Here is a 27,366-nt window from a genome sequence, read left to right as displayed (position 1 = left end):
GCAAATAAAGAGGAGGAATTCAACGCAGTGCTCTACGTAAAGTCATGCATCAGGAGAGCGAGAGTCTGCTTGTGGGCTTCAGCCTGCACTGTGCGCTATGGATGCTATCTTCCTTGTAAAACATACAAGTAAGATACAGTACCACAACTCAGTGTTGTACGAATTCTGATTGCATGTATTTCACCTTGGATAAAGGTGTCTGCAAAATACATTAAATGTTTCCTTTGTATTATAGTTGATTGCATTACTTAGGCTGTGAAACCTTCACTTTCTTGTGACATTGATAGAATGCTTAGCAGTAGAGAATCCAAGAGAAGGCAGGAGGAGTTGAAGCTGGCTGTTCTCTGGTTTTGCCTCAGTAACAGCATGGTGTGGGGATCTGTCACATGTGTGGATTCCCTGGATTTTCACCTGCATCCTGCTCATGCATTGTACTCATCCTGTACAACATGTATTGAAAGTGCATGATGATGCAGAAGAGCTTTGAGGACTTTTTTTCTTGAAATAAAAACAAGATGGGTTGAGGAAGGAATCCCAAAGAGGGTGCTGCACTAGAAAACAAAATATGCAGTTAAAGGATGGAATTCCCTAGAAATTGTATCATTGTGGGGTGTGACATTGGAGCGCATAATCCTTCTTGTGTCAATGCAGACATGACATTAATTCCCGATTAAAATTTATTTTGTGCTTCACAAGGATTTGATCTTGCTTGACTTTGTGGCCCGTCCCAGTCTGGAGTGTTTAAATTCGCCCACAGCAAAAACAGGATATACTACCCTTTTGTAAATCAGCCTGGCCCGAGGCATTACTGAAACTAAACAAATGTAGACAGTATAAACAAACTGTGAGTGCCCTGGATCAGGCTGATGAATTCAGTGAAGCAAATGGAAGTAAACGTGGCTGTAGTGAATGTGGGAGCCTTAAAAAGGGAGCCCTTGCCCTCACCTGAAGTATCGGAATACTGCTGGGCACTGAAACTCTGCTCGTTGTCATTGGGTTGGTTGATGAAACACCTCATGGTTGGAGAGTGGACGATCAGGGCGCTGCTGGCCTGGCGCAGGAGGCCCTCTAGGTACCTAGGTGATATAACGCAGGAGCAGTCAGTCAGCACCCCCTCATTCCGTGTGACCTCTCACACCCTGCACTCTGTACCCCTAGTCCTGCTCCGACAGTAGCTCACTGTTTGCCGTGCATATAGCTAAGAATCTTTTAAAGGAGAGCAAGCGCAGACTTCCAGTAAACGAAATGTTTTACAGTACATCATCAGGGGGTGCTTATGCTGTTTAAGTACAGAAAGGAGTCTGGGATTTTTCTTTGTTCATGGCAAGCTTTCAGCTGCCCAGGACAATAACTTTCCAAATGCCAGGCCACAGCTCTGCACCAGGCTTGCTTCCTTCCGACTGCTGTCTGACTTTTCTGGAGAGGCTAGTTTGTGCCCAAGCCAGTTCCACACTGGTTTGAGATGGGAACATCAGGTTATTACAGAATGATGCGAGAATGAATTTTCTGACAGTGCATCTATATACTGTAAGCTTGACATGGCCTTTACTGTTTGCAGGAGAGATGCACCCGTCTAGAGAAAATGGAATAATCTGCCTGTCATAGAAAGGCGTTTTATTTGGGCAGTAGTTTAGCCTTGTCTGCCATACAAGTCCTATATAGCTATACCAGTCCCCAATCTCTAGGCCTGTTATTGAAGCAAAAGCAATATTTAGTAAATAGAAGTGTGTCAACACCTTTCTAAACCTAGTATCCCCTCTGCAATTCTGTCTCCTTCAGTTCCTCTTCAAAACTGGGTTATTATATATCTGGAACAGACAGGTTCTGTATTTGGATATAAAATACTGAACTTAACTGCAGTGTTTTGCCCTCACAGTCAGTCTCCTTTTGATAATTACTGGTAAGAGACAGGCTCATTTTTAACCAGCAGCTGTTACATTTTATTTCTTAAATGCACTATTCAAGTCAAAATGAATATCCTAGTGACAAATGACCAAAGTTAATTAACTAGAACATCAGCATCCTATGAAAACACTTTGGCAGCAGCAAATTATGATATCCTCTGCAGTCAGGGTTTTGAAAGCTTTTTGCAATTGTCCAGCCTGCTGTGCTTTTCATTCTTACTACTTTTACTAAAAATTCTTACTACTATTATTTCTGCACAAGCAATAAACAGGAAGGTTGCCGACTGATGTACTCGCTTGTGGCTTGGGCCCGGGAGAGGCTCATCTGTTTCAGTTTCCTGCATGGCATCATCATATTACTTCTGCAGGAACGAAACGTGGTGTGCATACTAGTGGTACCAGATGCCAACAGTACGGATGCCTAGCAGAGGATGTGTGCAAGTCATTAGTTATGAGTTGATCTGTTGCTCTCTGGTGTGCACTGTTGTCAACGCCAAGGCGTTCCTCATGGCTCCATTTGTGTGCAAGTAAAATCCCACTGTTCCATGGTGAACCATATAACAATGAAATATAAAAATAGTGTTGCAGTTCCCCTTTAAAGAGGTGAGTGAGATGGTTGTGAATGAGCCATTCCCAACTTTGTTGTGACACCTGGTACAGAGCCTTCTGTTATAATAACAGTAAACTTGGAGATTACGTCTCATTTTCCATCCGGGGATCCCAAAACACTAAACACTTGCACAGTAAACGCAAGAATCTAGGAGTGAAACTGAACAGCAACACAAACAAATGTGCGAAATGCTGTAGATAAGATTTGGCTCAGAGACAAAAGTTACAACAGCTCTACAGTATGCTTTTAAATGCAGATAATAGTTTAACTCTTTCTGATGTGTTCCTCCACTCCACATATGGAGTCTGTGGCAATTATATTCTGGTTAATAAAGAAAGACAAGGTAAGGTAAATTGTGGTAATTCCCAGAGTCCCGGCTGTTCTAAGGCAGGATAGTCCAACAACGGTCCTGCAGGGCCAGTGTGTCCACAGTTTGTCTAGAGAAGCAGCAACTGAACAATTGGGAGAAATTATAAGGGTCACCCACTCAATCCAATAACAGCCTGAGCTGGAATGAAAACCTACATATGCTCCACCAAGTCCCTAAGATCAGAGCTGGTCCACCTGGTTGTAGACTAAGGTGCTGTCACAGAGTGAGCAGTGCTGGAATCTAAGAGAGTTCTGCTACAGTAAAAACCCTGTTTTAGAAAAAAAAAGTTGAATATACAGTACAGTGATTGTCAAGTCATCCTAAAATACAACCTATTTGTTAGGTTACGGCATAGATTCCTTCAGTATTAAGTGTTTATGCTTAAGGTCTGCTTTTGTGCTTAAGCTTGCTCATTTCTCTGCAGCTGGGCTGTGTGAGCAGCCACAGTCCACTGGGGCCATGGAGAGTGAGCTAAAGCATCTGGAGGGGAGAAGCTGTGTTAGGTACCAGTTGGTGTAGAGCGTGGTGATGGTCTGCTCCCCCTGGCTGTCCAGCGGCTGTGTCTGCTGCAGCAAGACACTCCTCAGCAGCCGCGTCACATCCACGCTGATGTAGCGGGACAGGGTGTGCAGGGTGGTCATGTAGGCCCTGATTCCGGCTAGCAGGTCCGAGGGCCGGGCGATCTCCTGCGTCACCTGGTTGTAGTTGGTCATCTGTATAATGGTCCTAAAACGGCATGGAGTCCCTTCAGCTTCACAGTCCAGCATCCATTTTTAAACACTTGGTGCAGTTTCATTTGGAGGTCAAAAGCAGGTGATTTCTTTGAAGTAGCTCAAGAGATCGTCTTGAAATGAAAACACTAGCACCCCTCAGGTGTTAAGGACCTCAGCTGGCCATTCCTGACTTAATCAGCCAACTAACTTGCTATAGTATATTGATCAAAACTTAGGTATCTCACATCATATGGTTTAAAGTGTGCAGGGTGCTCTTATAAGACTGCTGGAATGTGTCCCACTTGCTTATATACAATAGCTCCTTTTCGTGGTATGAACCTAAATGGTTTTAAAGTCTGTGGCATTGGAGAAGTTCCATCCTCCATGTTTTATAGATGACTTTAATCAATAATTAAAGAGCACATTCATTATGGAATAATCATTGGTTTAATTAAGTATTTGAGAGCCCATGTACTGTAGCTATCTAGCAACAGGTTTGGAGACCCACTGTAGCAGTAACTGTAGGGTACTGTACTGATCAAGCATGAGCTTCAGAAATGTATTTAAAAATATAGTTTGCATTAAGGCTTACTAATCTAAAGGATTAAATAAAAGGACTAATCTCAGTAATCATGAAAATGTTTCTGGAATACATATGTACTCTAGTTAGGATGTTAAGCAAGTCTTCAAAAAGTTTCTTATTATCCATTCTGAGTCCTTAAGAGAGAAACCTATAACTGTTGTCAAGAAATGGTTAAGAGCAAGCAAGAGAATTGACGTGTCTTCACGTGTCATCTTAATGAGGAGAAGCCTGCAGAGAGGGTGTGGACACTCCTGCCCAAACACCCTCAAGCCCCTCACTCAGAATTTCCACAGTCTGCACAGTAGCAAAGAGATGATAGATCTGTTTGTAGTTCTGTATAGGTCTCTGTGTGCTCACAAGTACGGTTTTACTTTACAGCCCTCGAAATGCAAAGACGTATTACAAAGGCACATAACCCCAAGCACTAGCTGGTGGCTGAGGTGCAGCAGACTGTTAGGCGATCCAGTCAGTCAATGTGTATAAAATCGATATCGAGTTGGACTGTGCCTCTGATCTGCTGCTGTTGCACATTGGGCTTTCCAGCATGGTCTGTGCTCCCGTTTGTGAAATAAAATGAAGGTGAAGGTATTCATACATATTATTAGGTCCTTTTCTTAAGTGTCCAGTAAAGACTTCTACTGACTTTGTCCAAAAGAAAAAGTATTGAGGTGAGATTTCAGGGATAGCAAGTAGCGCGGGAGCTGGGATGCAGGAGGGATGGGCAGGGAGGGAAGAGGGAGGAGGAGATCGTACTTGGCCAGGCGAGCCTCCAGCTTGGAGAGGAGGAACTCGGCAGGGATGAGGATGTGCTCCCACACCTTGAAGTGGTTGTAGAGGCTGAAGGAGAAGCACAGCTCCGTCAGGGCCAGGTGCAGCTTGTCCATGCTGAGAGAGTGGGAAAGAGAGAGAGAGAGCGCTGTCTGTTTTACCATTCGTCTCCGTCACTTCATCTGCTTTGGGTTTTGCACTTCATTCTTAGCACCCCGGCCATCAGTAGTGGCTTCAGAGTTATTCAGCCCTCACTGAGCTGTAACTGAAAGTAAGTTTAGCATAGAAATCCAGGTGGCCACGCAGTGTTTATTATTGTATATACTGTACAGAATATCAGTCAGTTGCTGGTATTTTTAAGTGAATGATGTTCAGATGTATTCATGGATCCCGCACTATTTTGTAAACGTTCTTTAATGCACATTAAAGTATTTTTAATATTAGAATATAAAATTATTACAGGAAGAGGATGCACTTCCTGCAGCCTTCAACATGAGGGCCACTTGACCACTGGTCCTCGCAGTATCTCTCCAGCTCCCCCAGGGGGTGTGACCTCCCCTTGTGATCTGTTTCATTAAAATCATGAGGCTGCTACAGTGAATCGGGAGCACTGATGTGCTCTTTGTGCACGCTTTGCATCTACTGTAAAGTGTGCTAAAATATCTTGATAATTTTTTTATTCTCTTTTCTACCTTGGACAACAGCACCTGAAGATGCAAACCAACCCTAAACTGAACAAATCCATGAAATAATTTTTCTACATATTTACTGGAAATAAGGGAAATATTATAGAAATACATATTTTTACTGCCATGCTGCTATTGCACTTAGTACTCTTTATCATACATTTTGTCGCAATTAATAAACAAATGTTGAAAAACCTTGATATACCTTGATAACCCTCATTTTCTCTGCTTGGTTGACTTTAATTGCAATTCATGAAAAGACAAGCCTCTAGTCTGGAAATTTCAGATACAGGCAGTTCGCTGAACCAAAGGGAATTTGGAAATCGAAGCTGAAAACAGAAAATTCATTGCCGCTGCAATGGCAGGGATGGCAGTGGGGGCGGGGCGGGGGGGGGGGGTGGTTTTCACTGTCCATGAAACAGACCAGACGAAGCATGCCGCCTGTGTGCCCCGGCTCAGCGTGAGCCGCCAGTGCCCTGCCGCTAGCGGTCTGTGTGGGGGGGGAGCAGCAGCAGCGGGGCCTCGATCCCGGGTCCTTACGTGGTGACGATGGCGCGGTCCTTCCTCTGGCTCTCGGCCCCCGGCTTCTCGCTCTGCACCTCGCCCTTCTTGGGGGCCACTTTCTTCTGCTTCTTGTTGCGGGCCTTGCTGATGGTGTGCGCGCAGTGTTTGGGCAGGAGCTGGGGAAGTGCAGGAACGGGGGACACGGTCAGCAGAATTGCGACAAGGGGTGAAAAATATGGTGGACCAAATCTCTTTTATTCATGGCTCACTGATTATTAATGATTGTTAGCTCATGATTCATTGGATTGTCCAACCCCGCGTCTTTTCTAGATCTTGCAAAGCAGCAGACGCTTTGTCTTTGGTGTGGGAGTAGCCGGTGCCTCAGCTTCAGTCAGTAACGAGCTGATTTAGGTCATCAGGAGATGACTTGGAGGGAATGTGCAGTCCTCCGGGACTGGGGGCGGACCACCATGCCACACGTAGTCCAGGAGCAGAGCTTACCTGGAAAGAATCCCAGAGGACCCTTTCTCTCTTCAGGATGAGGGCTGGCCACCCTCGTAAACATTTACGTAAACATTTACGTGATTATTTGTGTCATAGAGGTTTTTGAAAGCGCAGGCTTTCTCACCTCGTACAGCTGGACTGTACTGTGCTAGTGCTAGGGGAATAAAATACAGTTAACCTGTTAAATGATTACTCACTCTGTTGTTTGCAGCGCATTGCGCTGTCACCCCAGAGGGTATTTCTGGAAACAGGATTTTTGCCACCATGGGTTTCTTCTTTGTGGTAGAACATTTAAATAAATAGAAGCAACTACTGTATGTTTCTGAAGCTCTTGTTTTACACCTTACAGCCCTGCGGAGGGAGCATGTCAGTTCTCAGGAGCCCGTTGTTGCTTGTGCAGGCAAAGGACTCGCAACCGTGCCTCAGAAGCAACCCCTCAGAGGGATGGTATTGTCTTTTCCGTTAGAGAGTGAGAAAAGATGTAAGAAAATGCTGCATCGTTACCAGGGTTTTACAGTGATTTTCTTCAGTGAGTTCTCCACTTAGCTGATGAACTCTCTTAACCCTTGGGATAGTTGCTTATAGGACCAAATGTGTGTTAAAACTATATATCTTTTACCTACAGTACAAGTTTATTTTTTGTTTTTCCACGCTGGTAACTTTTTTTTATTGCAGGCGTGGTTGAGAGTGGACATGAACAAAGGTTGACTGAGGTGCTCGGTCTGCCCACCCACCCGCCCGCCTCGATCTCCCTTGGCTGTACCTTGTCACTAAGGTTGCACTGCTCAGCGCATATCTCCATGACAATGTTGCAGGTCTGCTGAGAGATCTCCTCCAGGAGCGTCATGCAGAACTTCAGGCTTTTGCTCTCCAACGTGGAGGTCTGCATGGGAAGAGAGGGTGAGGAAAACAGTAGAATCCAGTATTCCCCTTGTGTTGTGCACTCTATTGATTGCACCAAATAGAATTACAATAGGCACTCATTCCTGCTTTCTTAACCCTATTCAGGAGCTCCAGGGCCAACTGCCTCCAGTGATTTAGATGTTTGATAATTTTGTTGTGTATTGTGGCCTGGGTCTAAGATTTCATGCAGTCATCATCGATCCAGTCACCAACACATGTGATCTGAGGTTGGGGTTGCTGACTCAACCACCTGTCTCTTGAGAAATTACACTCTTGGTCTCCAGGCCAGACTTTGCTGCATTACTTGAGTTTTATTATTTAGGATTTATGACTGGAAATATTTCAGGTAAATCACAAGAACCTCGATAATGGTCAATTAAAGATCTTTGATGGTAGATGAAGACCATAAAGTGTGATCTTAAGAACGTTTAGTGGAGTTTTGAAGGTTTAAGTTCAAAGTTGTGTTGACTGTTTTAGCTGTTATTTGTATTTTCTTGTTAGACCTGAAGATGAGAAGACATTTGCTTGAAGAAAATGTCTGACATGTTACCTACCTTAAAATTTTGTAATTTACTTTATCAGGAGTATAATTTCCTATGCTGTGTACTTCCAGAAACACATTATATATTTTAAAAATAGCATTTTAAAGAAACAATTCCAAAACACACAGTAGAAATCATGTGAATGTGAATTTATCCACTGCAGCCCTTCGGTTTTCTAATTCATTTCAGTTGGTCAGTTATGGCATCAAGTTCTGAATTGAACTAAAGATTTGCCAAACCTTTTTAAAAATGACAACTTAAGCGAAAGGCTTAAAACTTTAAAATTCATATTGACATGGGGTTATCCTTGCTAATATGTTGAAACGAAGGGATGGAAACAAGCGAAAAGGTTCCGGGAATGTGACTTTATTAGTTCAGGAAGGGGTTTGGTTGAGTAACGAGAACCAGAAAGAGAACCGAAGACTAGGGACGTCCATCTTAGGGAAAACCTATTGAAAGTACTGGGGTTCGAGGCCCCTGGTACAAAGGGCCGGTTCCAAGATGGGCGGCCTCACTGGTTTAGCTGGCGTGCTGGTGTACTGACCTCCTCTGGACACATGGCGTGCGAACACTGGCTGAAGTGGGCGCAGGTCAGAGGGAAGGCAATCAGGTAGCGCTGCATTTGCACCTCCTCGATGCTCTGGGCGAACAACTTCTCGAACACGCGCGGGTAGAAGCTGTGCAGGGCGACAAGGCAGCAGGCCATCAGCTTCCAACAATCCTTAATGCGTCGGGCATCTCGCATTACCCCAGCTTGCCCTGTCCGCCTGTCTTTCATACTGTGGGTGTATGACAATCGCTCATGTGGTTAGTAATGCTATAAACCTATTTTTTTGTTAAAGGGATCCCGAAAGCCTAGCCTCTCAGATTATAATAATAATAAACTTTATTTTAGATAGTGCCTTTAAAGGTTACTTAAAGTGCTTTACAGAATGACGCCAACAAAAACAATACACAAGATATACACAATGAGAGGAGACAGTAGATGGGTGTACTGAATATGGTAGGAGAAAAGGGGTTTATAACAGAACCAGTTAAGTAAAGGCCCTTCTAAAGAAGAAGGTCTCAGATGAGTCTTATTCTTATTTTTCAAAAGGCTAGATCTTGGGCTGTTCTTCATGTTCCAGAGCTTTTGATGTTGAGCGATTAATTGTGAGAGCAGGTGGGAATACTGACAGGTCTTTTATTCACTTGCCTGAGGGAGAGAGCAACTGACATGAAGGAGGAGGCCATCAGAAAGCCCCCTAGCTGGAACGAGGAAGGGTGCGAGTACGTTTTGCAGGGTACTAATGAGATCAATTTTATATTTATTGCACTGTTCAAACAAAATACTTGGAACAGGTATGTGTATGTGTTATGTACAATACACGTGGGTGTGGTAGAGTATGTGTCAGTTTGGCAGTGCAAAATGGCTATTGCTCTCGTTTGTGTTGAGATGACCATTTGGAAAATTCTCACATTGCCAAAATGAGTTGTTTAGGACGTTAGACTTTTATATTTGTTGCATTCTAGCCTCCCAATGATATTTAAAAAATAAGGTCCTTCCTTTCCCAGGGAAGAAAGGGATTTAACTGTCAATGTGTCTTTCTAACATTTGTTAAAATTATCATTGCTACTGAATGTGTGTGCTTAGCTTACAAATGTATAAGCATTTTAACCAGCTGTAACTATGATAACTGTAACTCTGTGTATTCTGCTCTGTACAGATTATAGGAATAGATACTCTCTAAAGTTGACTGCTCGTCTTAGTTTTCAACGGAAACTTTTTTGTGGTTTTCAAGGGAACATTCAGAAGATAGTCAAGAAGTGGTAGGAAGTAAATTTTTTTTATGTCTCCAAAAAGAAGAAATCTGGTATGTCAGAAATCATTGTGCACTTGTGAATCTTCATTTGGGCAGCCTTAGTGAGCTGTTGCTGAAGAATGGTGTGTTGAAACTCCAGTATTACTGTACAGCCTGTCTCTAGGAAAGTGACCATGAACTAAGTTGTTTTTAAGAGCGAGGATGAGGCACTGACCAGAGGTTTGAGAGGTCAGAGGTCTCCTTGCAGAGGCCTTCTATGTTGTCCATCATCATGGTGTGGAAGACTATCATGTTCATCAGCCTGGCCAAGTCTGGCCACTCTCTGATGCTCAGGGGGGCCTTGGACACACTGGTGTATGCCTGTAATAAACATATTACAAGCATCAGAAAGTGTTTTCTGGCTGACGTCAGCAAGCATGTAAAATTACCACTGAAAACAAGATCAATGTGCTGCAAACCTCATGCACAATTTTTTGCTACTCAAAGACTAAGATGTTACAAGGTCATGCATGTAATATTGTTTGTGGTAAGCAGGCATTTTATTTATCCATATTAATAGTAAAAATTATTGTGGTGTAAAACCATTCTTATTACCTGGAGTCTTAACCAGTCCAGTCTCATCCCTTGGAAGTCAAATTCCTCACCCTCTTCCACTGCAATGAGATCAGGAAGTTGGAATAACAGAGGCAGGTTTAACCATCAGAGGGTCACAGAGCACACGGCTCCGGTGCTTTCTGGACTTCATGATGTTCCAAAATTAAGAAAAGTGACATTACCTGCTTTTTATCTATATTTTCTAAAAAATCGTAATGGACCTTTTCTTAGATAAGGAATGCCTTGTGAGACAGGGCAGAGTGACAGGTGCACAAAGGCATGAAGAGCATGTGCAAACCTTGCTTTACAGTCATGGCGGACAGACTGGACACGAAGGAGGTCATCAGGATGGACTCCTCCTCAGGACAGACAGACAGGTTCTGCAAAGGGGACAGGCTCTTAAATGACATTTTGATTCCTGGATTTAGAACTGGACTCTACAGTAGATGTGGAATTGGCAAAGGGACTTGGGGAATATTTCTCTCCCCAGGACAATGAGAATGTGTCCTTGACTTTATCCAGTGACTCTACTCCCAGTTTTATCTTCTTACTATTTTAAAAGACATAAAAAAGACATTTGCTTGTCTGTAAACAAGGCAACTATTTAATCTCCATCCTGTCTTTTGCTTTGAAGTTCACTTACATTATCCAGTTCACATGTAACCTCTGACATTGTTTTCTCTAAAAAGCACATCTCATACAGCCTCTTTCTTCAGACTACAGTACTATTATTGTCTCTCCTTGGTACACAGATAGGATTGATTTCCCATATTTTCCCATTGTGCTTAAGTCCAAAAGTAGTACAGCTAGACTTGCATGGGTCAGCATACTATGAGGTTGTTCTTGGTTATTCTGGTCCTGGTATAAAAGCTATAGAAGGTGGGTGACATTTTTCCCATAGATGGAAAAAATGGACAGTTTGGGGGTGCTTGTAATGCCACAAGGCTCTGTACAGTACATGTGCCTTGTGCTCTGGGAAGAGGAACGAGGGCTGTATTTGTTCTGGTGACTCTAGTGTACCTGGCAAGGATAGTTCTGTTTGTCTGGCATGCCGGAAGGCCCTCAGGACTCTACCTGCATGGTGTCGTTAAGTGCCAGGGCATCGAACTGCGACAGGTACTGCAGATGGTAGCGCTGCAGCACGCGGCTGTGCAGACGGAGCATGGCACGCATCTTGTCGATGTAGAACAGCAGCTCTGCCATCTGCCTGTAACCGAGAGGTCACACAGCCAGTTTAGCATGAGTTCACCCACTCTGCTTTCTCACTGCCCTGTCTAAGAGTCTAGGGCGGTCCAGTGTCTAAAAAGAGATGGGCTTCTTAACCCCTGTTCTAGTCTCTGGAAATTTCTTGGATCACAAGTGGTCCATTTAGCATGGGAAGAATGCTGCAGAACACACATTCCATACTGAGGATTTGTTCATTTATTTTCTTGTGCTTGTTTGTTCCAGGACATTGGGGATCAACAGGCCTGAATGGGCTTATCTGTAATCTGGTGTCCCACCCTTTGTAATCTGAACTGCCTTGTCTTTTGCATTTTTAAAAAAATATTAAGCAGAGGACATTATAGTGTGCATTGGCACCCCAACAACTGTGTTCCAGAAATGAAATGCTGATCATCACTGCTCAGTATTGAGTGGTGGGTTCACTGTATATCATGGACTATTGCACAACAAAACGTTTGTCTTCCTGGGATTTGTATTAAGAAGTGGCATAGTTTAGAAAATCCATTATCTGCCGAGGGCTGAAACAGTTCAGAACATTGTAGGTCTTGTTTATTTGTTTGGCTCTGCTTTGATGTGGTAATGGAGACTGAGGGAGGCAGAGTGCACCAGATTGTGAAGTGACCGGGACAGAGAGAGTGAGAGTGATTGGCAGGGGAAGGCAGTAGGGCTGTTTTTCACTCACGGATCCACGTAGTCTTCTGGGGTCTTGGTCTTGGGAACATTTTCAGCATGCCGAACAAGCCAGAGTACTTCATCACGGGAGAAGGACAGAGCCATGAACACAAACAGGGCCTAGAAAGAAGGGGGTGGAGGGGGAGCATCTGTCAGTGAGAGGGCTCTTGTCATCTTCGGTGACAGCACTTTCTTTAAACCGTGTTGTTAAAGGATTGTCATTTCCAAATTGCAATTTACATTTCTGCTTCTAATGCGGGTTACAATTGACAATAATTACTAATATTGGATTTGATGTATAAAAGAGGAACATATTACTTCCAAAACGTGAGCTGGAAACAGAGAGAGAGAAAAAAGCACCAGTTATAGAAATAGTGGCTTTTCAAGTGCACTGGCCCCTTATTGTGCATCACAGCACAACACAGTACAGCATCACATGTATATTAATGATTCCCGGAGAATCCATGTTGACAGTGGGAAGTACTGGCTTTTGCAAGCAAGCTACGGGCTTGTCCAGTCCGGAATGGAGCTCCAGCTTGTTGTACTCCAGAGGAACCATATGACATCATCAATGAATCGCACTGTGTAACCTTAGTGTCAAGCAGTTACCTTGGGTCCGAGGAGCCCGGGTTCATCCTCCAGGATGTTGGTGAGCTCCTTCACGGCGTTCCTCAAGAAGTTCCTGCGTTCACGGTGCATAGCGCCACTGCAGACAGGCACACAGAGCAGGGAGTTTCATAGGAAAAAAGAAAAATTAAGCCTTTCCCTGTGGCTTATTTTAATATTCTTTAGTAAAAACACATGAATAGCTACGAATCCAGATATATTGAATCCAGATACTGTATGAATTCAAGGACCTGGCTAGTTCTTGCTAGGCATCTAGAGAAACTAAACTTTCCAAGTCTCACCTCGTTGTTATGGCTTGTTCCCTGCTTTCTTTAATATCGGTGATCCGTTTGCCATACCTGTAATGGAGCAAAAAACTACAATTTGAAAATGTTATCTTTCCTGCCGTGTACTGATCCTTGTTCTTATATGGCCCTCTAGTGGCAGACAATGTTATTGTATTAAATTTGATTCTATCCGTTTTCTAACCGCTTTGCGGAGGACCCGGAGACTGTCTCGCCAAGCAGTAGGCACAAGGTGGAGTCCATCCTGGACAGGATGACTGTCGATCGCAGGGCACACACAGACACAAACACACACACTCCCTCACACCAAGGCCGGTTTTCTCAGAATTAACCTACCAGCATGTCTTTGGACTGTGGGAGGAAATCAAGGCCTGCAGAGGAAACTCACATGATCGCTGGGAGAACATACAAACTTTACACAGACAGCACCCACGTGTCTGGAACCGAACCTAGGGCCTCGGCACTGTGAGGCAGCAATGCTAACCACTGCGCTGCTCTAAATTGGAATTTTTTGTTCTTTTCCAGCACTTGATTAGATAATCACGTGTGATTTCAAAGAGGTTATAATTCAGAAGATAAAATGTTTAATCTTTATTTTTCCAACAACATTTTAGAAGAAGCCATTTCAGGAACCCGCTTTTAGTTTTCTGTTTAACATGACGCAGGGCACTAAAAGAAAGTGTCCTAAGGTGACACTAAAGTTCTTGTATGTGCAATTTGAACGGAATTTATCGATTCAGACTAGAGATAACGTGATTCCCCTCAGGGGCTGGAGCCACTGGGGTGAAGTATAACAGCAGTCTGTGCAACAGGGACTTGAACCCGCAACCCGTCAGTCATGAGCCCACAGAATTTCCCACAATGCTGCCCTTCCCCGTTTAACATAGTGGGCCGTGGTATTTCCTGTACCCCTTAAGTGTGTCGAAGAAGTCTTCCGTGGCCTTGTGGAAGTGGAGCACCTCATCGCGGATCAGCGTGATGCACAGCCCGCTGCGCAGGGCCATCTTCCACAGGTCCTGGGAGGGCGGGTTTGTGTTGAGGCTGCTGTGGCAGAGCAGGAAGCCCACTGCAGGAGAGAGAGGGCAGCTCAGGACAGTGTCCACAGCTCTCATAACATCAAATGGTCATAGATCGGCTCTTTACAGACACAAAGAAAAGTAGGGATTCCAAGGCTTATTGGAGTCTTTTAATCTCTTCAGACCATTTAAATGCCTCCATGTGATTAATCTAGCTCTTATTTCTGGAAACCCAAATTTCCTTTTGTCATGCTGCTTGTGTTGGCCATTTTGGTGACTACATTGCTCTTTTCAACTCTGACCCTTCATCTGCTCAGTTTACAGCACCGTTCCCCAAACGAGCATGTCCCTGTTCCACACAGCTGGGACTTACAGATGATCCAGCGCTCCATCACTTCTATAGACAGGTACTCGCATGGTATCTGGGGGGGAAAGGACACTTCTTTCAGTTCTCTTTCTTTACAAATGCGTAATAGCTGAGGTGGTTGGGATGCATGGAATAGTGTGAACACACTGCACTGTGTTGTTCAGGAAAAAAGGACGCCTAGTGGTGGAAGAGAGGAGTGAGGCTCATTGTGAGACACAAGACTCAAGTGGTTATTCCTTGGTCATGCAGAAACCATTCTATAGTCTTCAAAGTGTGGATGGCTGCAGCAAATACCAACATAATTAGCAAGTGGTTTCTAGGAAATGGTTTTTCTTGGTCCTGTAACACTGATTTAGTCCCATCCCAGGAGATCACAGCATCTGCGATGTGGTTACTGGCGTCTCAGCGGGCCCTGCTGACTCACCGTGTCGCAGCTGGCAGGGCTCAGCATGGCGGCCGGCGCGGAGAGCAGGCTGAGCAGCTGGGCGCTGCGCCACTGTTCGGCCGGGAGGTTCCGGCGCGGGTACACCAGCCGGAGGGACAGCAGGGCCTCTGTCACAGACTGGAGGGGAGCACGGGAGCACAGGAGAACAGTAACATCAGCTCTGGCTCTGGCAGAAACGGGGATTCCAGATCAAAGGTAGGTCATCTCACCTTGGTGTGCGGCCCGAACTCCTCCGTCAGCTTCTTCCAAGGATGATCATACTCCAGGAGCATCTGCCCAAGACGAGGATATGCTGGATCGCTGCAGCACAAATCAGAGCATTGGGTTTGAGTGGGAAAAGTTGCGCTTGAAAATAGTTTATCTGTCAAAGAGGTTTGAGAATAACCAAAGAGGCCTAGAAATGTGCAGAGCAACCCTTTTGAGGTTCTCTGACCCTGGGGAAAGTCAGTAATTCAAGCACGGTATTACCTGCTCATCCACAGCATTTCTTAGGCTTATGCTGTAGACAAGCTGATATCTTTTCAAGCCATGATTTGTGCTACAAGAGGTCATCTTTCCTGCTGCTCCTAAATAAACCAGTCCCTGCATTTTTCATGTTCCTGTTATCGTGTTTTAGCAAAAGGGGTCCCAAACAGCAGGACATTACATTGCATGGTGTTGCTACAGTATGCTGCATGCTGTTCCTTCTCACACATCAGCTTCTTATTTATGCATACAAAAGTGTATCAAGTAAGCCATCACCCAGGTGTTTGTTTTCCAACCTATAATCATCGTTAAAAGTCTTTGCATGAAAAAAATGTACAATAACATTTGTGGCAAAATGTCATTGTAGGTGTTGTGGCTGTACACAGCCTTTACAGTAGCACAGAGGATTTGCCACCTGCTTCAATCAACCCAATCGCAATCGGAGAGAGGCGTTTGTGAGCAATCATCTCTGAACCATATTGAAGCTTGGAGCATTGCAGACATTTACAAACCTGCCTTTTGTAAGTAGGGCGCTAAACTGAGAGAAGTCATCTAACAGTATATGAAAACCTTCTTGTATTAGAGATTGAAACCCTGCTGTTACATTCCAGATTTAAAAGATGGATTTAAACGTTTTTGGCATCAGAATAGGGCAGCGCAGTGGTTAGGATTGCTGCCTCACAGCACTGGGACCCTGAGTTTCGTTCCAGACCTGGGTCGATCTATATGGAGTTGATATGTTTTTCCAATGTTCCTGTGAGTTTCCTGTGGGTGCTCCCACAATCTAAAGGCATACTGGTAAGTCAATTGGCTTCAGGGAGAACTGGCAATGGTGTGAATTTGTGTGTTTGTGTCTGTGTCTGTGTATGCCCTGTGATGGATGGGCATCCTGCCCAGGATGTACCCTGCCTTAAGCCTATAGCTTACAGATAGGGTCCCCTGCAATTGGAAGAAGCAGTCAGAAAATCAATGGATGGAAGGCATCAGAGTAATACACCCAGTATTTATACTGTACACACACACAATTAGTATTTTATATACTGTACAGTACACACAACTCGCAGTGTACAAAAGAAGTCCTATGACACTGCTGGGAAGAATGTCTTCAGTAATGAGCTAATTCTGGAATTAAATGCTAATTGATAGAAAATGCCCCTTTAATGGGGGAAGTGCTGCCTCCCCCCCCTCCCTCCATGTTTTGGGTTGTGTGACGCCCACCTGGTTCCGTTGGACATCTCGTGTGCACAGTTGTACATCCCCACCAGCACTTTCTTCTCATCAATGCGGGAGAGCATGAGAATGACAGAGGTATAGGTCACAATCAGGTCCAGGTAGTTCTTCGTGAAGTCGAAGTTCACTGACTGGAGTAGACGAGAGGGAAGAGAGGAAGGATTGCATTTATTTTTTTCCTTTTCATTCTGCAATTTAAAATAGTAGAGACACGTTGCAATGTACAGGACAGGGCCCTAGCATGTTAAGAGTAGCACTTCCATATTTGCTTAAACATTTTTAAGCATGAGCGTTTGTGCTCGGTCCTGCATGAGGCATGGCACAAAGCCAGGTTTCTGGACGCTGTGCTTTTGTCTGCTCAGTATTGCTTGGTTTTGCCTCACTTTACGTTTATGGCACATGATGGAAGCTCCTAATAAGAAAAAAGTGTGCAATTCATAAATCATATACAATTTTATATAACTGAATTCAGAAGAAATATGAATTTACTGACTAGCCTAGCTCCCAAAAACTAGCTACATCACACCCTGCATATGTCATTTGATGTTCAGTGTCCATTACTTTGGAACAGAATTGTCTTGGCTCCAGTACTCACAATGTCAAAGAAACACTGGCACGCGTCTATGGTGTTCAGGAGTTCATAAACATGATCCTAAAAGACATAAAGCAATCACATGTTAAATGATCTCTTCCTGGGAGGTTTAGGACAGAGCAGAATATGAAATAAATAGCACAGTCCCAGCCTAGAGTAAATGGTGTAAATCCAGTGACAAAATGCTTTTCATATAGGAATGAGTTGCATGTAAAATTCATTTTGAATGTACTAAAGACGTCCATCAAAATGGAAAAAAATGGCATGTTTCTCTACTTTACTGATTTATTTGGAAAAATACGAGCTTTAAGAAATTTTTAGCCCTTGTACAGTGGCAGAGTAACAGTTGGTACAGCCCTCATGGTTGAGTTAGTTCCCTCCCGAGTGGAAAAGCAACAAAAGCCCTTGGAGCTCTCCCTCTCTAAGACCCCCCCCACCCACCCCCACCCCTACCCCAATTCCACAATATCCTGTACTGTACGTATGTTTTAATTTTGATTTTAACTTAATTTCTTGGCTGTATCTTTAGTCATCTTCATAGTGGACTTTAACACAGTCCTGCTCCTGGAGGGCTGGTGTGTCTACAGGTTTCTAGGCCTGTCGGGTTCTTGATGGCATGAATTAGCTCATTATTGTCTTAACTAAGCCAATCTACCAGCTTCTCCCAGCTCTTCCAGTGTTAGAGCTTGAAATACGCCTGGAAAACTTGCAGACACACTGGGAGCAGGATATAGGAACCCCCTGATTTATATAGATAGTCTGAGACTGAGCTTCCGCATTTTGGCTCTATCATCCCTTAGTCCCAATGGCTCTGCATGAGCAGAACATTAGGACACAATTCATACAGCCCAAAGGATGGGAAAATCTTACCCTGAACTCCATCACATCAAGGAAGGACTGATAATAACTGGTCAGAACTCTCAGGACTTCGGATTTTTCCTTCTGGATATTGCTCAGTTGTTGCTGTAGTCAGTAATAAAAAAAAAAGAAACAGGAATCTCATTTTGTTAAGTTAATGCAGGTGTAGCCAGTTCCAGTCCCCAAAAACCACTGCGTATTTCAGACTGTTAATCTGTCGAATTACTGATATTTACGATACTCAGTAGGTGTTTAGAGTGGGAGGTTTGGCAGTAGGTAGTTAATTGATCCCTGGATCTCATTCTGCCATTTCTTTTAAGAAATTAATGGATATCTCCTTCAACAACATGACTGGGTAGCTTGTTCCTTATTCCCACAACCCGTTTTATGAAGAATTGCCTCCTCTTCTCTTCATAAATGCATTGCAACGCACTTTCCAATTGTACCTCTGGTTCATGTTTCACTGCTGAAATCCGATGGGTTGTCTTTGTCATTGCCTTTGAATACATAGAAAATCTCAGGTCCCCTCGTAAACTTTTCTGTTCAAGACTAAAATTTCCTGTTAGTACCACCATGTGTTTCTGTTGGTCACAAGGATATAACACCCATATGAATTATTTCCCCTGAGAATTTACTACAAATGGACCTCTTGTCCATTCTCCCGATGGGCACTCCAGCCTGGACCTTCACACTTCAGCCTCAGTACCCCAGAAGCTCTCCACAGTCTTGTTGAGGTGTCAGTACTCTTGTTCTCCCAGATTGTGACCTATTCCTGATGGACTGTTTGCCTTGTCAGGGTAGAAATTGTGGGTTGTGAACACCTCAGATGACAAGACACAGTTCACGGATTTAGTCCAGCTTCAAACCTACTGCTAACAGTTATACTCTTTATAGATGAAGTACATTAATTCCTTTCTGAGTTTTTCTTTATTGATTTTTTTCCAGGCGTGCATTCTATGGGTTGAATCATCTGTGCTCAATCGAAGTCATAACTAATGAAGTTAGTTACAAGTGTATCGTGGTTGGTTACAGATGATCAGATAATCAAAATGGTGCCAAAAATAACTAATTCATATACATTGTCTAAAAACACACATGCATAAATATTTGTTTTCTTATGATGCTCAGTATAATGATGTGGCTGTGTAGTTATCTTCAGCTGAGTCAGTTAAGCTGTTAAGGAAAGAAAGTTTGCTGTCGTTTGGATTTAGGGTTGACGCCACATCTGTTCCAGGCTGGAGCCAGACTGTAAAGAGTTTGCAGAATTCCAGCACTTGTGGGTGTGTACCAGAGTGACATTAATGAAATGCTCTTGGTATATTCCATCGTGTGAAAGCTTGGTTAAAGACGAGGTTAGGTCATTCTTGTGTCTTAATGAGCTGAAAACTAAAGACGGGGATAGAACTTAAATCTGCTTCGGGATGCTCTTGGTCCCAGAACTTACACTGTTTCCTCTGAAATCAATGGAGGGAAACTTCTTGTTGATGTATTTGATGGCCGGTTCCATGCTCTTCTCCATGAGGCAGGGGGGCTTGAGCTTGGGGTCCGAGCAGGTCTGGGGGAAAAAGAGGAGGAAAGACAGGAATCAGTCGAATGGATTACGCACAGAGTGTCTGCGGCCGTGAGCGTGCTCAGGGGTGCAGTGTTGGGTGACTGATAGCCTTGCCTTGAGAGTTACAAGTTACATCAGCATGCAAAGTACAGTACATTTATATAGTCTTTTGAGACGAGAATGGACCGCAAGGCTCTTGGTGAAAATGAAAAGGCCAACGCACAGCTTGTGTTGAGGATTCATCATGTGTAAGAGTATAGACTTTCTTCTCATTTAATTTAGAAGGAAAATCCTGGATTCATCAGACGCCATTGTTTTCAATAGCATTGTTGGAATCGTCTGATGTAGTAAACCCGGTGGAGCAGCACTAGAGCCAGGGTTGTACAGTACTAGAAAACCTGCTCAGGCCAAACTGCCAAGGTGTTAGGGGCTTTTTATTTCAACAGTGGAACTTCAATACTGGTACAAGAAAAAATGTGATCCAAAGCAGTTTAAAATAGGAGTGACATGGTCTCTGATTCTATTTCTCTGGACTAAGTGTAATAACCTAGCCATGGGGCTGAGCCTAGTTTTCTAAGAAGTGTTGACATCCCCTGTGTTAAATGGGATAGCGTTCAATGAGAGAGCTTTAGGCTCCAATCACTCCTGATTTCAGAGCAGTTTAGTTTGAAACTGTTCACAGATCTTGGTTATCTAATCCAAAGAAATAATTGACAACATATGGAGTTTGTTACTGAAGATTATTGTTGTTTTTCAGTATTTATTTGAAAAAGACTATGAGAAGCATGCCAGTGAGAATGAACATGATTAACTCTGGAATGCATGCCAGTTTGGAGGCTAAACTATAATTCCTAAAGAAAGTACTGAATATGCATTGTGAACCAAGCAAAGCTTTAGCTCTGTCTTACTGTCTTCCTCTTTGCATGTTTTAGTTGTAATACCCAAGCCCTAAACTTTAGTGGCCTTTAGGACGCTACAGTCCTGCATGCACACACAAGTTGTTACCCACAGAACACTCAGTGCATAAATGAGCACAGCTATTTCAGCCTTCTAGCTCAGCGTACTTCTTCAGGAGTCATGAGCAGAGCAATCATGCCTAAGTGCAGTGCTGTTTGTAACTGCAGAGCTGGGCATGGTGAGTTGTCAACAGCACAGCTGTTCAGGTACAGCTGCACCTGCTCCTCCAACCCCAACTTACAAACTTGCATTTTGTGCCACTTTTGCAAGGAATAGCTTGACTTCTCATTTTTGCCGTTGTTTGCAAACAGAGCTTCTGCTTCCTGCTTCTACTTCCTCTTTCTGCACTGGGTGGATTTTCTGCTGCGCGATTGCACTCCACACCATCAGCAGGGTGGGAGAGTGCAGAAGCAAGTCTAGACACTAATGATCTACTGCTGCAAAATGCCCAAACGCAGCAACGCTGAAGTTTTCAGCAGGTAGAAAGTTGACTGGTGCTTGTTCGATTGACCCAAAGAGTGTTGTGACCTGATGTTTCTCTATGAAAAGCCACGGCACAGGATGTAAGGAAAGCAGAACGATGAGCTCTGAAACAGTGAGATAAGACGGCATCCCTTTTTTACGCTGAGGCGGCATTGAGCCGCTGCACTTACGCCTTAGCGCTTAACGCCGAAAGAAACAGAAGCTTTGAAAAACGTAGGAACCGCGTTGGACCTGTTCCGACTGAAAAGTGAATCTTGCCGAGACAGCCCTGTCGGACCTATAGAGATCGGGGTGAAGAGTTGTCTCTGCCTCTGTCAGTTCGCTGTTCTGCGGCCCTCGCGTCCCCCCCTTCAGCCAACGGCTCCCTTCTCTTTCCTCCACAGTCTCCTCGCCTTCCCTTTTTCAAAGCACATCTCATTGTTCTGAAAGCACAGGCCCTTTCTCTGACCTGATTGTGTATCATTTAACAATTGGCTCAGACACAGCGGATGACAAGGGAACACAGTGTGGAAGCGAATCTCAAGATATGATGGCTGTTTTCGTTTAGAAGCCTTTCAGCAAGCAGCAGCAGCACAGTGGTGCGGTTTGCCTTTTGACCGAGGCCCTGTATGCAACCTGCAAACTGAAGGTTATCAATTCACACTGACTTATCAATTAGCAACAGGTGTTCCTGAGTTATTAAACATCACTCAAGGCTCCCATCGCCCCTGGCCCCTCGCCCCCCCAACAGTACAGGGCAGAGTGATCTCTTCCCTCACCTTTTTGATGTAGTACATTCGGACCAGCACCCCCCTCCCCCTCTCGTTGAGGATGGTCAGCTTCTCGGCCAGTTTGAGTTGGTAGCTCATGGTCCTAGACATAGTCTGTCAGTCCCCAGGGGTTCAGCTTTATACCCTGTATCAGCGTTGATCAGTCCTCCCACAGGTCACCACAAAGACTGTGCAAACTCATTCCACCCAAATTAGGAATGGGAGGAGACCCATCCTCAGTCAAGTTCTAAGTTGACATTTCATTGGATGAGCCTTGGTACGGTTGCTGTTACCGCTTTTCTGATTGGCCGAGCTCCTCTACCCCCTTCTCTGGTTCCTATTGGCCAGCAGGGTAAGAAGAAGAGATGAAAACCACGGAAACAGTGTTGCTGGCGTCATTGCTTCCTGTGGGCTAGAGCACGCTCACACAACCTTCTCTGTGCAGAACTGACAGGAGGGTCTGGGGGAGAGACTGGTTTAGTGTTTAAGAGGCCTTAATCAGCTTGCCTGGTGCAACTAACTTATAGCCATTTTGAATGAAGTGCAGGTCGGTGTGGTTTGATTTTTTTTAAGACCCTGCATCAGCTAAACAGAGCCCCTGGCATTGTCAGATCTGCCATCCCTGGAGTGCATCAGTGAGCCGTTATTTGCCAAAACCAGACAGCTCTGCAGCAGGCCGTGTCAGCAAGACAGCCAAGTTACAAAAAAGGTGCTTTTCTCAAAACAGTGACATGGCGTCGGATTATTCAATTGCAATTACTCAAGAAAAGTTACAACTGCAAGGTGCCCTTCTGCCACATCTTGCTTCTGAGGTTGCTGGTAGTTCATCGATTCAAGGGTCTTGCACAAATCATTTCTTGAAGGATATCAGGGTATGAGCTTCAAAGGTATGGCTGGGAGCTTTGATGCAGGCTGCTACAACACTTTGCCTAAAGACTGAGTGCTGCATTTATTCCAAGATAATCCTTGTTTTGAGTGTAGGTCCTTAGGGCTGGTTATCCTCAATTACAGGCTTTTAAATACTTGTGTCTAGTCTCCTTTTTGTTCAAGACTAAAAAGGTGAACTTCTCCTAACCTGTCTGCAAAAGAGATTTCTTGAAGACCAGAAATTAAAGCCCTGATACAGAGATTTGGGGCTACAATTGTGCAAAATCCAGTATGGAGGCAATACTGCTACGTCGCTGCTCAGAGCCACTAGATGTCAATATTGATCAACTTTTCTAAAACGTAAAAATCACTGCTGTTTTTTCTCGAGTCATAGTCTGTATCTGATTTACACCAGCCACTCTATAGAACAAATCCAGATTGTCCTAGAGCCAAATTTACTCCCAATCACACTCCTCAGTCCTACCTGAGAGTCGTAGATAGTTCAGCGTTTGATCAAAAACTTTTTCTTCATATCAGACTTTAAACATTTTAAACACAAAACACAAAAAGTTTGTTCATTAAATATCTACATTCCTTAAAGTTCTGCCTCTTTGTATAGCTTTTGGAAGCAAACTCATATTTATGTCCCAGGACAGTGATGTATTTTTCTACTCTCGTCAATATATCTCTGTATTTTACTTGCTTGTTTAGACAGTGTATTAGATGCATTTTGTTATACCCATTTAAATCAATTTTTATATATCTTCTGAAAGCCATCTCAAAGCACTTAACAGTTTCATTTTGGTCACATTCAAGTTTATAAAACACATCACGCTCCGTCAGTTTTAACAGGCGGGCAGAGACCACCTGTTCAAGGTGGCCTTGGTGCAGTTTGTTCAAACTTTGATCACAATGTCCTCCAAACCAACAGAAATGTATTAAGTGCAGAAATAAACCACAGTGTGAACATGTTACTAACATATCTTTTTTTTTTATTCTGATCACCATCCCAAAGCACCCCTTCCTGTTAACTTTTTGTTTGTTTCATTTCTCCGGGCTGGCTGACAAATGTTTGTGGCACCATCTCTTTGTTTTGCATGGGAAAGGATGAGATGGTGATTTCCCCCCCTCTTGCTCTGATACAGCAACTGCAGCCTGCAGATATTGCCTCTCTGTAGTGATACTAAGTGTAGCGTTTGGTGTGCAGTACTGCGTGTCTGTACACACCGCACCCAGCAGTCTGGGGCGGATTAACGAACAGGCTGGCATAGATTGTAGCCTAGGAGCCCAGATTGATCAGGGGCCCCCGATTGGCCAGAGTTAATATTTTTTTATTTTTGTAACGGACCTGTGGGCCCCCATTGGTCCATAAAAACATTGAATAATTTGTGAATCGATGATTGGTTAGATGCAATGGGTTCGAAGTTCACATTTATTTCTAGTCTGCTGGATCATCATCCAGTCAGCCTGAGCCAGACCCCAACCCCGAGTTTACGGCTAACGTTGCAGCCAGTGCTACCACAACCGCGGTTGATAGGTTAGTTGCGGCTAGCTCTAGCCTGGGCGCAGACCACATCAGTGCCGATCATGATGACGAGCCAGCTGGTAGATTTATTGGTTGCATTGCTGTATTTACTGTACATTAATTTTCAGGCTGTACTGTGTGTGTGGGTTCCCTGTGTGTGCCGCATCATAATCCGTGGTAGCAGGCTCTTACTCCAAATGCGTCTCTGAATTATTACAGTATTTTGTCTCGCTTTTTTGTGGCAATTGGGATGGGTAGGGGGGGGCCTACACAACGTGTAGCCTAGGGACCTCTGATCACCTTAATCCGCCCCTGCCATCAGTGCGTTTATAGTATTGGTCAGGGATCCTGGACTCATTAATGCAAGGTCATGGATTCTGGTCCTCAAAGCAGACACTGCAGGTACTATATGTCCTTGACATATATGTCCTTGAGCAAAGTATTTGACCTCAGGTACTCCATTGCTCGACGCCATCAAAACAGACACTGGCTTAGGCATAGAACAGCTGAAAGAGAAAGTCCAAGACCGGAAAGCGTGGCGAGAGATGGCCTATAGAATCGCCGAGAGTCGGATCCGACTGACCGGATAACATCATCATCATCACTCCATTGTACCAAGCTAGGAAAATGGGTGCCAGCATTGTAAGAGCTAACTCTGTGATACACTAGTGTCCCATTGATAGGGAGGTCACATTCTCTTTCTGCTCAACACTACAGATAACTGGTGTATTTCTGTAACCTGATGAATACCTTAGGCCCAAGTATGGACATCTAAGGAGTGTGTAAAAGTGCAGGAGTTGCTATACAGGGTAACAGAGCAAGGAAATACTTTTGTCAACAAAAACTTAGCCTGATTGCAGACTATGCATCTGTTCCACAGACTGGAACTCCACCTCTTGCTCAAAAGATGTTAGGAAAGGCCAACACTGAAATGTTTTATGCACCCAGAAAAGGATTCTACCTTTGATAAAGTACTGTATAAATGCCTCAGCTCAGATCATCTACTTTGCAGGTTCTAAGCCTTTCGGTGTTAAGCCTTCCCTTGCCAGGAGGGCAGAGACTGTGTTTTTTTTAGCCACTGGGGATGAGGTGGGGCCGGAGTGCTAACAGGTTATTAATTGAAGGGCAGGGGGTCCGCTGTCTCCCAAGAGTAGAAGGGCATGTGGAAGTCAAATCTCTGTGCTGACGGATTAGCACCGCGATAGACTTCCGGACCCTCGTTCCAGTTCTCGCACTTGGGGATTATGTGGAGAATAAAGGAGGAAAACAGGCAGAGCTAAATCTCGGTTAATTGCCAGGTCAATCACATAGTAACAGAGGCGAAAGAGTGAGGAACAGGGGAGGGGGGGGGAGGCGTCACAGACACTGCTGGAATCCAGATGTGCGATAGCCTTTTCAGGTTTAGGGAACTAAGGAATTTAATCTTTAATTTTCACAGATCACGGGAGAGCCTGTAAACCATACTTTCATGTATGGGACACTTGAATTTGTCACCTTTCGGTGGATCCATCCATTTGTCTTTTCCTTGCAGGAGCTGTTTGATGAGTATGAAGCTCTGACGGTGCTTGCCCTCCCATCGTCCTGCTCTGCCGCAGTGTACTGTAGGCTGCTCCCCGAGCTCTGTCGACGTCGACAGATGTGAAACCGGATCATGGCTCAGCAGCTCCCACCGCCAGTGCCACAGAGCCCATCTTTCCTGTCTGTCCTTCGGTTAGAGGTCTGCCGTCCTCTGCTGTTTGTCTGGAGGAAACCAGGTTCTGAGACTCGGCTTCAGTGTTGTACTCTGATGCCCAAACGGCCCAGAGACTGTTCTGTGTTTAAATGTTTTCGAGACAAGGTGTGGTTTGTGTTGCCCTCTTGTTTGCCCGCTGATAAGAGCCATAATGAGTCTATGGCATCAACAGCAGTCGGCTGTAAAGGGTCAGTAGTTGTAGAGTAAATGTACCCCCTGTAAATTGTGGGTCAGTAATTTTCACTTGAGGCTTCACATAACTACTAGTACAGCAAAGGTTTATGGGGGTTTTGCTGATTAATCACATTCATAAAAAATTGAAAAATAAGAATGACGGTCTATTTACTTTATTTTTTTTAAAGTTGTGACTTGAAGTGTAAAGTGACATCCTGTGACTGATTGATCCCCACGTACCTAAAAAGTTTTTGTACCTCTCTGATTTCCACACGTGTGTGCTTTACTGCTATTCTTTGTGGATTGGCTCCTCCTCCATGGCCAGTTATAAGCAATCACCTCTGATTGTGGATGTGTAAATGGGTGAATTTCTCTGGGCAGTGTAGAAGCCCCTTCGTCTGTGTGCACCTATTCTTCTGTGTGTCCTCAAGTGGAAACTACTGATCTAAACCACTGTGCCTCCAAATGTGCTCCTGTGTTTTGTGACTTCTGGGAAAAAAAGTTCAAATAGACTTTCACCTGAGATTATTATGTCAATTAAAATGACTGGGAGGTCAGCTTGTCAATACTGATCCTAATTTAGGTATCCCACTGTGTAAGAAAAAAAAGATTTGCTGCAGGATCACAGCCATGTCTGTCTTCGTTTGTGTGACTCAGTGGAAGACCTGGGACGTACCAGCAGCATGGAGATACAGTACAAATCTCCATTCCTGGCACACCATCACAGACTGTTAAGAAAGCCATAGGTCTGACAACAGGCGCTCCGTGGAGAGGCAGTCTGATCCACTTTAATGCCTGTGAAGAAGGCAGCCTTTCTGGAGACAGGGCCCAGGAGGGAAGATTGGCTAAGCCCCAACAATTAAGCAAATCTCCTGTGCTGTCTGTATTCAGGGTTTTGGTATGGGATAGTACATTGGTATAATATAATTTATGTTCAAGTGATCAAGTGCTCAAGAAAAGATGCATTGAAGGTCTTTGCGAACAGGTGTTGGGTGTCAGTTGATTGGTTGGGCTAGGTAGGGACATGAACAATTATAATGTTTGAGGGCTTGTCATTTCTGAAC

At 44.2% G+C, this 27,366-nt stretch overlaps 1 protein-coding gene across 2 annotated transcripts in view; it reads right to left on the bottom strand.

Annotated features, from left to right (window-relative positions):
* Nucleotides 1-22,177, bottom strand: part of nckap1l (NCK associated protein 1 like) — a 29,929-nt gene extending 7,752 nt beyond the window's left edge. For both annotated transcript variants that reach the window (XM_088924727.1, XM_088924736.1), the window contains exons 1-22: nucleotides 22,014-22,177; nucleotides 19,708-19,818; nucleotides 18,276-18,368; nucleotides 17,409-17,465; nucleotides 16,802-16,944; nucleotides 15,328-15,418; nucleotides 15,098-15,235; nucleotides 14,680-14,728; nucleotides 14,200-14,356; nucleotides 13,288-13,344; nucleotides 12,989-13,085; nucleotides 12,390-12,499; nucleotides 11,558-11,690; nucleotides 10,782-10,863; nucleotides 10,484-10,542; nucleotides 10,104-10,249; nucleotides 8,632-8,764; nucleotides 7,406-7,525; nucleotides 6,175-6,314; nucleotides 4,934-5,065; nucleotides 3,392-3,610; nucleotides 946-1,076 (exon numbers count right to left, since the gene is read on the bottom strand). In XM_088924727.1, the coding sequence (XP_088780853.1) occupies nucleotides 946-1,076; nucleotides 3,392-3,610; nucleotides 4,934-5,065; nucleotides 6,175-6,314; nucleotides 7,406-7,525; nucleotides 8,632-8,764; nucleotides 10,104-10,249; nucleotides 10,484-10,542; nucleotides 10,782-10,863; nucleotides 11,558-11,690; nucleotides 12,390-12,499; nucleotides 12,989-13,085; nucleotides 13,288-13,344; nucleotides 14,200-14,356; nucleotides 14,680-14,728; nucleotides 15,098-15,235; nucleotides 15,328-15,418; nucleotides 16,802-16,944; nucleotides 17,409-17,465; nucleotides 18,276-18,368; nucleotides 19,708-19,818; nucleotides 22,014-22,115 (2,500 nt within the window). In that variant the 5' untranslated portion in view covers nucleotides 22,116-22,177. The remainder of the gene's footprint in view (nucleotides 1-945; nucleotides 1,077-3,391; nucleotides 3,611-4,933; nucleotides 5,066-6,174; nucleotides 6,315-7,405; nucleotides 7,526-8,631; nucleotides 8,765-10,103; nucleotides 10,250-10,483; nucleotides 10,543-10,781; nucleotides 10,864-11,557; nucleotides 11,691-12,389; nucleotides 12,500-12,988; nucleotides 13,086-13,287; nucleotides 13,345-14,199; nucleotides 14,357-14,679; nucleotides 14,729-15,097; nucleotides 15,236-15,327; nucleotides 15,419-16,801; nucleotides 16,945-17,408; nucleotides 17,466-18,275; nucleotides 18,369-19,707; nucleotides 19,819-22,013) is intronic.
* Between the last annotated feature and the right edge of the window lie 5,189 nt (nucleotides 22,178-27,366).

The sequence above is a fragment of the Atractosteus spatula genome, chromosome 1, assembly GCF_055471065.1.
Source record: "Atractosteus spatula isolate fAtrSpa1 chromosome 1, fAtrSpa1.hap1, whole genome shotgun sequence".
In the NCBI taxonomy this organism is placed as follows: Eukaryota; Metazoa; Chordata; class Actinopteri; order Semionotiformes; family Lepisosteidae; genus Atractosteus; species Atractosteus spatula.
The sequence above is the reverse complement of the archived record's forward strand: the minus strand, read 5'-3'. Positions and strand labels throughout refer to the sequence as shown.